Source organism: Ruditapes philippinarum, unplaced genomic scaffold (genome assembly GCF_026571515.1).
Source record: "Ruditapes philippinarum isolate M1 unplaced genomic scaffold, ASM2657151v2 ctg362_1_1_1_1, whole genome shotgun sequence".
Lineage (NCBI taxonomy): Eukaryota > Metazoa > Mollusca > Bivalvia > Venerida > Veneridae > Ruditapes > Ruditapes philippinarum.
In genome coordinates, this window is record NW_026865001.1 from 15791 (window position 1) to 31044 (window position 15254).

The following is a 15254-nucleotide window of genomic DNA, read 5'->3' on the forward strand; positions in this document are numbered from 1 at the left end:
ACGGCAATAACCCTGCTGTGGAAGCTTGACTGTGTCGGGGGCTGCGTCCTGTGAACGTTGCCGTCGCCTTGTTTGTCTTTATTCCAGTTTTCCTTTTTTACTATTATAACGCTCTACATTTCTTTTCCACCGGGAAGCTTCAATATATTGGTAACATTATAGCACAGCTCAATTGACCCATCACTAGAACAAAGGCCTTCCAATAAATAAGAAATCTATCATGGTATCTGCTAAATCAATAATGATAATAATAATAATATTAATAGAGCCAGATTGTAACTCTTTTCCGACCTTCTTGATAATGTTTACCATGTGCATGAAACAGGTATCAATTACCTATAGTTTTGAATGTCTAGATCAAAACGTAGTAAACTTCTCATCAACAAAGTTTACATCCAATCCGGATAAATATGCAGGTATGTATGTAAAATGATAAGTATTAAATTTCAGATCTCTCTAGCAAAGGAGATCGATTTTTTCTTATAGAATTTTAATTATATGCACTAGACATACATTAGAAATATAAACATATAAAATATAATGAGGCCGTATTCATTCTCTATTTAGCCAGTGCTTTCAGTGCTTTGATCAGAGTTAAACAGAAATCTCTAGAATAACATTCTGAGTGTGCGTGTGATTTTTTATGCTTACAATACTCAAGTTCATGTTCGTTGTATAAAAGGTATTACGAAGTTTTTTTTTCCAGAACGAGTATCAGATAAACCAAAGTGACCTTTGAAATAGGACCCATTACACTGATTGACAAAGTAAATGTTCTTAGCCTAGATATCATGATATTTTAACCATTACAAAGTTAATACACAATATCTAAGAATTACACGAAAGCTCTCAAATTAACATAGAATATTTGTAAAATTTGTGTATGTCAGTTTCCAACTCCGTACGTTTAGCTAAATTCATCATTGTAATGGAGAAAAAAAACATGATTACAACAATGCAATGCTTTAAATATATTGAAATTGCTTTTGAAAGATTTTTCTCACAAGAACATATGTGAACAACAAGAAATTTAACAAACAAACCCATAATTTGCTTTTAAATTTATGGATTGTTGGTATATTCCACTTTCGCACTTTCGTTGCTGTCGATACACAAAAATTCTCCGCTTCGCTTTTTAGTCATCCCGAGAATCATCACGTGACCGTTGTTTTTATTCAGATTTGCAAACTGAAAGGTGTTTAAACGCTTTTCCCACAAAATTGGAGAAAATGTGTATTTCAAACGATTTGCCAATCCAAAGGACACATATCAATGTATCACTGATTCTGTTTCAATGTCCCTAACACGCAGGTAACAAAAAATTATCGGTTTGTGAAATTTTACTTTTTTTTGTGACATTCGGCCGTACCTCAGTGGAGTACCTTTAAAGTCTAAAACAATGGATGAATTCTGAATATAGCCAGGAGTCTTAGTAAAAATATTTGGCATTGTATTTAGATAATTGAATCTACAAAATAATTCTCTAAAGCCTGAACTCATCCATCATAACTTGAACAATAGAGATGATATAAAAACAATAGGGTGAAGATAATAATTTATTATTCATAGTTAAGATATAATCTGCTTGGAAATTACAACGACAGGGCTAAACACGACAATATCTATAGACAACATAAAATATCTATAATTCTAAATATGCGTGTACTTCAAAATAGCGATAAACTTGTCAAACGTGCTTTTACTTTGAAACCAACCTTGTAGATTATAAAGAAGATCAGGTAAAATAGTTTTATAATATGAATTATGATATCCAATTATGTAAACGCTCATTCGTTGTTTTGAAATTTTGCAGAATTTACGAAAATACATCAAAGAAAATGTAAGAATAAAAGTGCAAAATACCTTCAATACAATTTCATTTTACATATATCATAATAAAAAAAGTTACCACAGGGTTCATTTGGCAATTTGGTTTTTATAAATCCTTATACTATTAACTTTATGTAAAATGCAGCGAAGAGGCTTGATTTCTTAAGACTTCAACTGCAGTGATTCTTTTTCAGCATATGCATGTACACTCCATTTGTTTACACTTTGACTGTAATATTAGATAGACAACCGCCATCTACAACATGCATCTGACCTGTGACCATAGCTGAATGTTCACTAAGGATGTATAAAATCGGGCCAACAATTTCTTCTACTGTCGGAATTCTTCCCATCGGCGACCTAGATGAAAAGGTTTCCACTGAACATTTTCCTTTTTCGATAAGGCTCTGTACCAATGGCGTGTTGACAAGTCCGGGATTCACTGAATTTACTCGTATTTTGTGAGGCCCTAGCTCCAGTGCGAACTGTTTTGTTACCATATCCATACCAGCTTTTGAAACAGCATATGGAAGACCCATTGGGAAAGCAGCTATGCCAGAAATGCTTGAACAATTTACGATCGATCCTTTCACCTTTGCTTCAATCATTTTCTTTGCAACAACCTGTGAGCAATTTATTGCACTAAGTAAATTGTTGTCCAGTACGTGGTTTATGTATTCTTTAGGGCAATTAACAGCAGCGTAGTCATGACCTCCTATACCAGCATTGTTTACAAGCCCGTCCAAAACTTCCAGCTGTTCTAGTTTTTCTCTCGTACCCTCCCAGTCACTAAGGTCAGCAACAATCGGTATAATATCAGGACATTCTTCCACTAGACTATCAAGTGTAGATTTAGTCCTACTTAGAGCGTACACTTTGCAGCCAGCCTTATTTAATGCAACGGCAACTCCACGTCCTATTCCTTTTCCTGCTCCGGTAACCAGTACTTTCTTTCCTTTAAAATCGAACGGCATATTTGATTTTCTCTCTCTATCTGTTTACGAATGAAAAATACGCCGCTATAGATGTACAATAAAATCACCATGTAATGTGACTATGCATGCAGTCTAACCATTATCTTTCAAATTCAGATATCAAAATAACTAAATATCTAGGTCAGAAATCGACTGTATTAATAATATCTGTCATATTTTGCGGTTCGGATCGGAATATCCGTCCCGAGGTGACCCGCCCATTGGGCGGTAACGAGGCTTGCCGAGTTACCGCCCATGGGCGGGTGACCGAGGGACGGATATTCCGATTCGAACCGCAAACATATGTCAGATATTTTTTCTTGCATATTCTACCATATTCCATTATATTTTAAATTCTTTATCTTCATTTTCAATGAAAATTTATATCATTACAACCGTAACTACTTTCATTCAACAGCGTATGAATTACAAAATCATTCATAACGGTAAAATGACGTCATGTTTATCGTGCCATTGTACAGCACGCGACTCATCTGGAACCCCCCCATGCCAGATGAAATTTCCGGCATGGGTAAAACTAACGGAAACGCCAGTCTGATATGCAAGAAAATTTGTTCTGTTCATACTATATTTGAGGATGATAATTTATTGATTGGTTTGATTATATGCCACATTGGCACTGTCAACGTCATATTGCAACTTACTTTAAGCTTTTCTGGTACCTCTTCTTTGATAATTTTAGGCAAGAATGAAAATTTGAGAAGAACAACCATCGTTCCTTTTGCTATCTAAATATCTACATCACATCAAAGCGTATTTAGCAATCTCATATGTCATATTTCGTATTAAATTATGTCGTTTCAATTATCTTATTGTCTGTTCGAAAAAAAAGTTGTAACAAAGAATGTCCATGAATATTGTACATAAGCAGAATAAGATTTTCTATTCAAGGAAATATGCGGCAATGTTAACCTGGATTGTTTAACATCTAGCAATTAGTTCGTAAATATGCCATTATCTCTTCAGAAAATACTGTTTTTGCTGCGACTATATAAAGACCTGGTTTTAATGAAGGATCGATCTTTATAGCTGACATTTTCTTCTCTCTTTTTTAACAACTTCTGGACCGAATAACATGTAAAACATGCTCGATTGGCGTTCGATGTGTACGACGGTCACAGGGGCTTAAGCTGTAACCAGTAATACTGCCACCTGGGTATGGAGTTTTAGTTTTGAACATTAGGCAAGACACATTAGGCAATGGGTAGTTTGAAAGATGCCGTAGGCAGTTGCTAGTACGCGATAATTATGGTGCTGTCGTATATGGAATTCCGTACGTAACAGTTTTAATATGTACGTTGGCTGAATGGTTTTACTTTCACTTGCCTTTAGATATAGTTTGTTATTAACTTTAAATAGCCCGTAACCTCTCGAGTCTTTTTGACACCCACTACAGTTCGAAAATAATCCCAAAAGAATGCCTCAGTCATTTGCCACACATAAATATTGTACGTAAACAGAATAACATGTTCCTGAATAATTTAATAGTTTCTTGCTACCATTTTAAGCTGAACATTTCACCATCAAGCAATTATTTCGTGCATACGCCATTAGGCTTTAAATATATACAAATGTGTCATATATTTTCATTTTGTTTACTTTCAAACAAAAATTTTAGAAACTACAGACCAGATTTACAGCTTTAAACACATCCCTTGTAATTTAAATTCGACCAAACAATGTTGAAAATGTAAAAAACCCATAAAAGCCCCCAAAACGAAATGGAGAACCTAAAACAAACCCTGCCTCATAATTCAGATATAATATCACAATCACTATCCACAATCAAAGGTGAAGTGTTTTTTAATTTATGCATTATGTATGCTATGTCCATCCTCAAACCTATAAAAGTTAACATTGAACTCCCAATTTTTTGTGTTCTTTTAACCATATTATCTAAAAAAGACAAAAACTCAACCTTATAAGTTATAATACAATGATAATTCTACTGTTTTAAAAGGGATCAGTGAAGCACATTTACAAAAACTTCTTATTTTTTTCCTGTTCTTAGGGCCCATTACAAAACAAGGATTAGACATCCTTTTTCTTAAAAGGGAAACTGTATTTTTAAATGAGCAAACTTTAAATTTTAAAACCCAAATTTAAAAAAAATTTTATTAATCTAACTGAGGGATAATAAAGAAGTTTTGTGTACAATGTACATCTTAGTAAAAAAATTTACATTGTCTATATAAAAGAGAATTTGTCAAACTTGTTATATCACATGGTGATGAGTATTTTGAAGGATTGAGATAATTATTTTGACTCAGCTGCATTCATATTTGAACACCCGTAGTCACCCCTTTTCCTTGACTTTATATGTATTAGATATGTTATCGGCACATTTGCAGAATATGCTTCAATACATGTATACAACCAAATATATAAATAACATAAATTAAAAATAATTATGACAAAATTTAAAACCACTTTTTTTCAAACATAATACAATTAGGTTGCAACAGATTTCTTTCATTTACTTTACAGTCATGTATTATAATATACATAATTTAGCATACCTCTTAACATACCTAAATACTTAAATATACCGTCGTTATGATGTTGCCCATTTGACATATATTCAGGACTGATTTTGAGAACTTGGCTCCCTATAAGATGCTAGAGGCATTTTGTAGTACAAGTGGTATCTTGGTATATTTTACCTATTTAAGGTATGCTGAATCCGATAAAGGTGGATACCAAATTGAAAAACTTGATCTTGACCATTGAAATGGCCATTTAAAATGACCACTAAAATGGCCGCCAAATTTCTTTATCATAAATGGATGATATATCAAATAAAAAATTTAAGGAAAGGAAAAGTCACAAAGCATGTTTAGGTAAAAACAAATTGGACACACAAACAGAATTAAAAAAAATATGGCCGAAAAATCCAAGATGGCAGACATTTTTCTATAGTAATATAGTAATATAATATATTAAAGATAGTACTGAAAATTTTAAGGCATTTAAACATATTTAGGGTTTACGCAGCTATCTGCTAGATTTTATCTGGCATTTATCATAACCTTATGCATATTATATGCCTTGGTTTTGAATAAATCTTGAAATCTTGAATCTTGAAACTTTCCTGGTTTGGTCTGATAAAGGTACCATAGTATTCTACCAAATATATTTAACGAATGCTTTCATGTAAGAATATTTTGAGTGTATGACGATTATTTTTGACAAATATACAGAAAATTACAATACAGAAAATTACTATGGAGAGTGCAATATTAAAAAAAAATACTGTTACATTGTATAACAAAATAACAGTATTTTTTTTAAATAAATGGATATATTATTGCATAAATAACAAGGTTAAACACATTTTAGGTCAAATCATTGCCACTAGCACCTTAATTTGGGATGGTGCAGAGTCAGATTTAGTTTTCCGATAGCGATACATGTCTTCATTTGAAAGACAATACCGGGCAAGGACAGGACCTGAACTTGTTGTGTGCAAATTTGACAAAATGGCGTCAGATCTGGGACGATTATTTTGTCCCAGGTCGGAGTCATGAAAATTTAAAACACCCACCAGTATTTTCTCCAGGTAGTTAAGTGTGTTTTGTAGGCCTAGATGTTATTTTGATTTTTTTAACTGGTTTGAGAATGCTAAGAATACTGTAACATATTCACAGAAAATATTTTATTACCCCCTCACTTTTTTCGTAATGTTAATTTCCCATAGGCCTCTGGGAGTTATTCTTACTGTTAATGCAAGTGTACAACGTGACTAAGAATTTTGTACTGTTACATAGGAACAGTATTTTTTAACAGTATAAAATCTGGTCACTAAATAAAATGAAATAAAATGGCCGTCATTTTTTTCTCTATTCTTTCTTATTTTCGACGATAGGGCATCGACTCTCATAAAAGTTAGTCCTTTGCACCCTAGATCGAGTTCTTTTCGCGTATAAAATATCTTTTTGTTGAATAGTCAAAAAATAAACAACCGTTTTCAACGGAAGTACGTAATTTGTAATGTAAAATTTTTGTCAAACAAAAACAGCAACGATTAAACAGCAACAAAGGGATTTTTTAAAAATTTTTAAAAGTAAACTTCAGATAATTTGGACAACATCTAGGATTCATCGTTATTTTTTAAATGAAACTTTTCCCAAAAACCATGCAAAAGAATATTCTGGTCAGGAGATCAATTTCACAGATATAACCTTAAATGGTTTTTTTGTTTTCTAAAAAATCGCTTTTTATTTTATGATGGTAGATATATCACTTTTTTCCCTAAAGAATAAAAAAAACACCCTTCTCTAAACCCCTACAGTCATTAAAATTTTCAAGGAAGGGAAGGTTTTTATAAAAATAGTTATTCCTTTGGTTTATTTTTGTTACATTTGGGATTTATTTAAAAATTCAGATAACAGTATTGTCCGGTAATAAAATAAATAAAACATGTTTGTGGGCGTAAACAGTATTTATACGAGGGATATATTTTTACTTTACCCACAAATGTACCCATGTTTATTATATAATTCACATGAATTAATTAATTTTTATTCCATCTATGCATGTGTGTGAATATTCGCAAAATATATACATACATGTATATTTATATTTTATATACATTGTATATGTACTGACTAGCCTATGCAAGAAACATTAAAGCAACAGCTTATCAGCTATATCTTTGGATTATATAGAAATGTTTTCAACACCACATTGCGCTTTCGTTACCCATTTCAAAACTGTATGCTATGACACAATGATAACTTTTCCTAGCCGTGATGCAGTTTCGAACAAGAGCAAAAGAATGAGAAGCAGTGGCCTAGTGGTTAAGGTGTCTGCCTCTCAACCCGTGGGTCACGTATTTGAGCCCTATTCGTGTCACGACCATGTTTCTTCATGTGACACCAGCACTGGTTCGTTCCAAGAAGCAGACTCGAAAGTGGTAACTTTAAGTTCCAAGAACTTGTATCGCAATAGAGCTTAATTAAATGAATGCTCTGAAACCAAGAGCAAAAGAAAACACTTGACTAATAAAATACTTGAAATATCATTATGTATAGTTTTCTTTATAAATATGAAAACTATTCTGAAATGTCCAACTATTGCATCAATTATGGATCGGTAGAAATGTTGTGATGGAACAGTCGTCTTAAAGTCATCAGAGTAGGTGAAGATTTTAAAAGAATGACGGAGGTTATTTATGATATTCGGGGGTCTGAGCTATAAACCTTGTCATTTATTAAATAGGCGGTGATAAATAAAACTAGAGTCTGTACTGATTTCAAGATATAATTAGATATTACCAAATTCTATCGAAATCTAAATTTAGATATCAGAGTTATTAACCTTGTTATATATAAGATGTAATATTCATAATTATCCAAACTTTCAAGTAGTTACAATACATTATTTAGAAAGGCAAAATATTGGACATGGTACTTTCAGGTAATGAGCTGAACATTTTTTCTTATGTTATATCAATATTCTTATGTGTCCGCCGATATCAATGTACAAATAGTAACATCCGTATAAGTGACTGAACATTGTCTTTATCGTTATCTTTTTAAAGATATCCTGCACAAGTAGTTTATTGGCTTGCAGCCACGGCTGCAAGCCATTTCATCTGGAAAACTTGTTCCGGTAAGGTGGTTTCCTGCTTACATCTGTTGGTGCATGATTGAACGGGAAACCAGCTGCGATCGTGCCAATCGCAACTTTTCGGCCTTTTCCGTCAGTCTTCGGATTAATGATAATAGCCGATGTAGTTCCGATTGCAATCGTGACAATTCGGGCGATTCCGTCATACTGCGGAATAATATTACGGAAATCTAAGCTATTTTAGTTACTTCGGTAATCCCAGTTTGTGTATATAAATAGGATTTCTAATTTTACTTGATTTATCTTGTTCCGTTTCATTTGTTTTTCAAGACGCAAAAGTTAGTTTCTTTTATAATTGTTTTTTTTGTCTGTATTAGTTTTATACAATAGAGAATGGTGACTGTAGTATTATTCCGTCTTCAAAGGGTGGTCCTGCTTACCAAATCACGCATGATCGAGTTATATTTAGATCTACTGACCGCAATTCAACTTCTTGGTGAGGTAATCTAAAAATAGCCCATGCATATCATTAGCCTTGCCATGTGCTGATCTATGTATCATAGTTGATAAATGCTTATTAATTGGTACCACGTAACGAAGTATTTTAGTGCATCTACTTGTCTAAAAAGCAAAGGAATGATTTCGCTGCGAAAAAGGGGAAATGAGATGTGCACACTTGTTTTCCTTCAGTATCACGTTAATATTTTTACGATTGATCATTTTCTTTATTAGTTTTATACAATAGAGAATAGATCTAAATCGTTTTGACAAAAAAATATTCGGTTTTCCAAAAAAAAAAAAAAAAAAAAAAAACAAAAAAAACAACTAAATAAACCCTTTATGATATACAAATACCGTAATTCAAAAAAAAATAATGTGATAATAAATTGACCCCCCCCCCAAAAAAGAACAATTTTAAAGGGTTGGGATGAAGGCACAACTGTGCAAGCCTTTCCTTTTAAAAGGAAACTTTATTTTTATTACTATGTCATACGATTACCCTAATAACGGAAATGAGGTGGTGTGTATTAATGTTATCAAGGTCGGAATTGAGATGATTCATACTATTTTATAGCAATGGTAAATGCAGTTATAACAAAAGCTGTCTCGGGGGACATCACATTTGAATAGTTTTATACTGGAAAAAATAACAAAAATCAGTTGCATATATATATTCCAAAATGGTAAACTATTGCATCGAATTGCAAGTGAAACACATAATATAAAAATCTCCATATTGTATTCTTAAGTCTATACATTCAAGAAAATGAAATACTAGTAATAAAAGAGCAAAATACCGTTATAAAATTCATTTTACATCTAGATCTATCATGTTAAAAATAGTAACCACAGTGTTCATTTGGCAATTTGGTTTTTATAAATCCTTATACTATTAACTTTATGTAAAAGGCAGCGAAGAAGCTTGATTTCTTAAGACTCCAACTGCAGTGATACTTCCTCAGCATACGCATGTACACTCCTTTTTTTACACTTTGACTGTAATATTAGATAGACAACCGCCATCTACAACATGCATCTGACCTGTGACCATAGTTGAATGTTCACTAAGGAGGTATAAAATCGGGCCAACAATTTCTTCTACTGTCGGAATTCTTCCCATCGGCGACCTTGATGAAAAGGTTTCCACTGAACATCTTCCTTTTTCGATAAGGCTCTGTACCAATGGCGTGTTGACAAGACCGGGATCCACTGAATTTACTCGTATTTTGTGAGGCCCTAGCTCCAGTGCGAACTGTTTTGTTACCATATCCATACCAGCTTTTGAAACAGCATATGGAAGACACATTGGGAAAGCAGCCATGCCAGAAATGCTTGAACAATTTACGATCGATCCTTTCACACCAGCTTCAATCATTTTCTTAGCAACAACCTGCGAGCAATTTATTGCACTCAGAAGATTGTTGTCCAGTAAATGGTTTATGTATTCTTTAGGGCAATTAACAGCAGCGTAGTCATGACCTGCTATACCAGCAATATTTGCAAGCCCGTCCAAAACTTCCAGCTGTTCTAGTTTTTCTCTCGTACCCTCCCAGTCACTCAGGTCAGCAACAATCTGTATAATATCAGGACATTCTTCCACTAGACTATCCAATGTAGATTTAGTCCTACTAAGAGCATACACTTTGCAGCCAGCCTTTTTTAATGCGATAGCAACTCCACGTCCTATCCCTTTTCCTGCTCCGGTAACCAGTACTTTCTTTCCTTTAAAATCGAACGGCATATTTGATTCTCTCTCTCTCTGTTTCTCTTTCTGTTTACGAATGAAAAAGACGCCGTTATATATGTGCAACAAAATCACCATATAATGTGACTGTGCATGCAGTCTAACCATTATCTTTTCAAATGCAGATGTCAAAATAACTAAATAACTAGGTCAGACATCGACTGTATCATTTGTTCTGTTCATACTACATGTATATTTGAGGATGATAATTTATTGATTAGTTTGATTATAATTCATTGGCACTGTCAACGTCATATTGCAACTTACTTTAAGGTTTTCTCGTACCTCTCCTTTGATTATTTTAAGCAAGAATGGAAATTTGAGAAGAACAACCAACGTTCCGTTGGCTATCTAAATATCTACATCACATCAAAGCGTGTTTAGCAATTTCGTATCAAAGTATGTCGTTTCAATTATCTTATTGTCTATTCGGAAAAAAATTGTCACAAGGAATGCCCATGAATAGTGTACATAAGCAGAAAAAATTTTCTAATCAAAGTAATATGCTGCAATGTTAACCTGGATTGTTTAACATCTAGAAATTAGTTCGTACATACGCCATTATCTCTTAAGAAAATACTGTTTTCGCTGCGACTATATAAGGGGGCAGGGGACCTAAAAACGAACTGTTTTGTATTTCAGTGTGGCCAGAAACACAAATCCAAATATTTCAAAATCTGTTTCACAGGCAGATAACCAGTTGCACAGCATTATTCAATGATATATGACATACATTGAAGAAAATAATAGTTTGCATGCATTGCCCCTTAAAGAAATGACTGACAGCAATTTATATTTACCCCCACCCACAGGGAAATCTGTCATTATTTTATTAAATCTATATATATAATGTTATATTATATATATAGTGGGAAAGGAAAAAAAATATGACAGAATCCCCTGTGCCCCGGCCCTGCCAAAATCACACCTAAATATACCAATATGGGCAATCTTCATGAAGGTGCAGCATACTCCAGAATCCGCCCGATTCCTTTAGAAATATCACTAACACGCAGTGCAAGCTATGACATTTTCAAAAATGACCAATAAAGTGTCTGTCATACGTTTAGATTTTTGCACAAAATTTATCCGAAATTTCTTACTTGTTTGGCGCTAACTGTCAAAGCTTGATTTTTAACCTTTTCACCTCCATTCGTTCGGAGAGTCACAAATACATACAAAGCTACCAAAATGCTTAGTTTCGGGTAAAAACCCCAAAATACTGCTCATTTCCTACACACAAACAAGAAAGAATAACAATGACAGAGAAATATCAGTAGGTTCCAGTACCTTCAAAACTTCATGTCTGAGTTAATATGAAAAAGGCAAAGCCTCAAAGCGAGCTCGATTTTCGTTTACCGTAAAATAGTTTAAAATAATCATTCATTTTTATTTTACATTTTCCGTTTTTAAAATTGTCATTCGGTATTTTATACACTGCTTCCGTTTATTCTGGTTCCTCCTTTCTATTATGGTTCCTTTAAAAGTGCGCAGGACACCAGTGTTCGCTTCCGTTTTCAATCAGAGTACATCGGCTTTTATCCTTAACTTGTAATTCGAAAAGTTGCGATGTGTTCAATTCGGCATTCGGACGAAAGTTTTCAAAACCATCACTTAGCAGGTACTCGCGTTACCGTAAAGCTCGCTTTGCGAGCAGGCCCTTCGGGCCAGCTCGTCGAGCTCGCTAATATGAAAAAGGCAAAGCCGCCTCAAAGCGAGCTCGATTTTCTTATACCGTAAAATAGTTTAAAATAATCATTCATTTTTATTTTACATTTTCCGTTTTAAAATTGTCATTCGGTATTTTATACACTGCTTTCGTTTATTCTGGTCCCCCTTTCTATTATGGTTCCCATATAAGTGTGCAGGACACCAGTCTACCCTTCCGTTTTCAATCAGAGTACATCGGCTTTTATCGTTATCTTGTAATTCGAAAAGTTGCGATGTGTCCAGTTCGGTACTTCGGACGAAAGTTCTCAAAACCATCACCTAGCAGGTACTCGCGTTACCGTAAAGCTCGCTTTGCGAGCAGGCCCTTCGGGCCAGCTTGTCGAGCTCGCTATTAAAAAATTTGACCGGGGCCATAATTCGAATATGTCCCCTGCCCCCTAAAGACTTGGTTTTAATGAAGGATCGATCTTTATAGCTGAAATTTTCTTCTTGTTTTTTAACTACTTCTGGACCGGATAACATGTAAAACATGCTCGATTTCGAAACTTTAACTTCACTACAGTATTGGCGATCGATGTGTACGACGGTCACAGGGGCTTAAGCTGTAACCAGTAATACTGCCACCTTGGCATGAAGTTTTAGTTTTGGACATTAAGAAAGACATATTATTTAGGCAATGGGTAGTTTGAAAGATGCCGTAGACAGTTGGCAGTTGGTACTAGGCAGTACGCGATAAGTATGGTGCTGTCGTATATGGAATTCCGTACATATCAGTTTCAATATGTACTTTGGCTAAATGGTTTTATATTTTTCTGTTCCTTCGGGATCATGGATGCCAGCACTATTGTGTTAAGAATTGAGTACCGATCAGCCGGTGCTAGGGGGCGTGAGGGATGTTGCACGTATTCCTTATCCCTTATGTACAGACTCACTCAAACCGAGTCTGCACTTGTCTTGTAATTTTGTTGTGATTGATGTTTCCGAGGGATCACTTTGTTTACAGATTTTTTTTTACTTTCACTTGCCTTTAGATATAGTTTGTTATTACCCTTCAATAGCCCGTAACCTCTCGAGTCTTTATGGCACCCAATACAGTTCGAAAAAAAACCCTAAAGAATGCACACATAAATATTATACGTAAAAAGAATAACATTTTCCGAAGCAATGTAATAGCTCCTTTGCTGCCATTTTAAGCTGGATATTTCACCATCAAGCAATTATTTCGTGCATACGCCATTAGCTTTAAAAATATACAAACGTGTCTTTACAAAAAAAAAATTTACAGATAGTTTCGATTTTGTTTTAATCAAACAATAATTTAGTAAACTACAGACAGGAGATTTACAGCTTTTAAAACATGTCTTATGATTCAGATATCGATATATCACAATCACTATGCCACAATCATAGGTGAAGTGTTTTGTTAAGTGTATGCATAATGTATGCACATGTCCATGTCTCTAACCTATGAAAGTTTAACATTGAAACTCAAATGTGACGATTTTACCAGTTATCCAGAATTAGAAAAAATACTCATAAGTTTATAACACATGATACTTCTTACTGTTTTAAAAGGGATCAGTGAATCACATTCTACGAAGGTTCTTATATCCTACACAACAGTAATTAGACATTCCACTTTATTCAAAGGAAACTCGTATGTTTAAGAGGAGTAGTAATGACCTAAAATATTGATTAACGAACAGAAATGATAGTATAACATCGCAACTGAGAGATAATCAGTAGATTTCCGTGTACAATGAACATTTTAATAAAAATTATTACGTTGTCTATATAAAAGAGAATTTTTCAAACTTGTTATATCACATGGTGGTGAGTATTTTGAAGGATTGAGAAAGTTATTTTGATCCAGTTGCATTCATATCTGAACACCCTTCGTACGCACTTAAACATAAGCCTACAGTAAATGATTAAACAATTCATGCAACATATAATTTATACCACGATACCTTGTCAGGAGCTCTTTTCCTCGACACTTTATATGTATTAGATATATTATCATCATATTTGCAGAAAAAGTTTCAGTACATGTATATAGCCAAATATATGAATAAAATAAGACAAAATTTAAAAACACTTTTTTCAAACATTATACAACAGATTTCTTTCATGTACTTCACAGTCATGTATTATACTACACATAAATTACTATACTTCTTAACGCACCGAGATACTTGATATACTGTCGCTAAGAAGGTGCCCGTTTGACATAGTTAACGTACACAATCCATTTGTAAAAAAAGATAGTGAATATTAAAACAGATTATTCATATAAAACATGTAAATTGTACATTGATCGGCGGAAACTTATCTTGCATATTGAAAAAGGTAGTAACGAAATTGAAAAAAAAAAACGATTGAATTTAGAAGAAGAAAAAAATTCTAGATAAGACAATGTCGTAGATATACAATTATACATGTATTAAATCAGACTGGATACAAAAATGACGCCTTCAGTTCGATTAGATTTACGCTGCAAACGTTTGTTTGTTGGTTTGTTACGACACACTAACACAATATCTAAGTCATATGGCGCCAAAACAGAAAAGATAATTTTGGCTTACCTCTGTTGTTACAAATGTCAAAGCAACATCAGGGGTTAAAACACCTCACCTGCTGGAGCGGAGAGATGCATAGACACCAGTTATTTAACCGATTAAGTTGCCTCTAAGGATCACGCAGGGATAAAACGGTGGCTTCAATATTTATGGCTCCACTAAGGCACCCAATCAACCCCAAGGGTGTGGTTGGTTCCAATGTACACGTATCTTATTTTGTGGATATATTTGTAAATTTTGTTTCTGTAATTATTATCATAACTTAGCTTGCCTGGGCACAAAGTGCTGATTGTTATTATGCTGGTTCAATATGTAATGCAATACAATACGGTCAATAAATTAAACAAAAGAGCAAATTTTTTA

General features: G+C 33.8%; 2 protein-coding genes across 2 annotated transcripts; both read right to left on the reverse strand.

Moving 5' to 3' along the window:
* Window positions 1-1543: 1543 nt before the first annotated feature.
* LOC132727528 (L-xylulose reductase-like) lies at window positions 1544-2887 on the reverse strand. Its single transcript, XM_060713065.1, has one exon. The coding sequence runs from the start codon at window positions 2802-2804 to the stop codon at window positions 2049-2051; it is 756 nt and encodes a 251-aa protein (XP_060569048.1). The 5' UTR covers window positions 2805-2887; the 3' UTR covers window positions 1544-2048.
* A 6732-nt stretch (window positions 2888-9619) lies between these two features.
* Window positions 9620-10690, reverse strand: LOC132727526 (L-xylulose reductase-like). Its single transcript, XM_060713064.1, has one exon. It carries the CDS (start codon window positions 10636-10638, stop codon window positions 9883-9885), a length of 756 nt encoding a protein of 251 aa, XP_060569047.1. The 5' UTR covers window positions 10639-10690; the 3' UTR covers window positions 9620-9882.
* Window positions 10691-15254: the final 4564 nt, after the last annotated feature.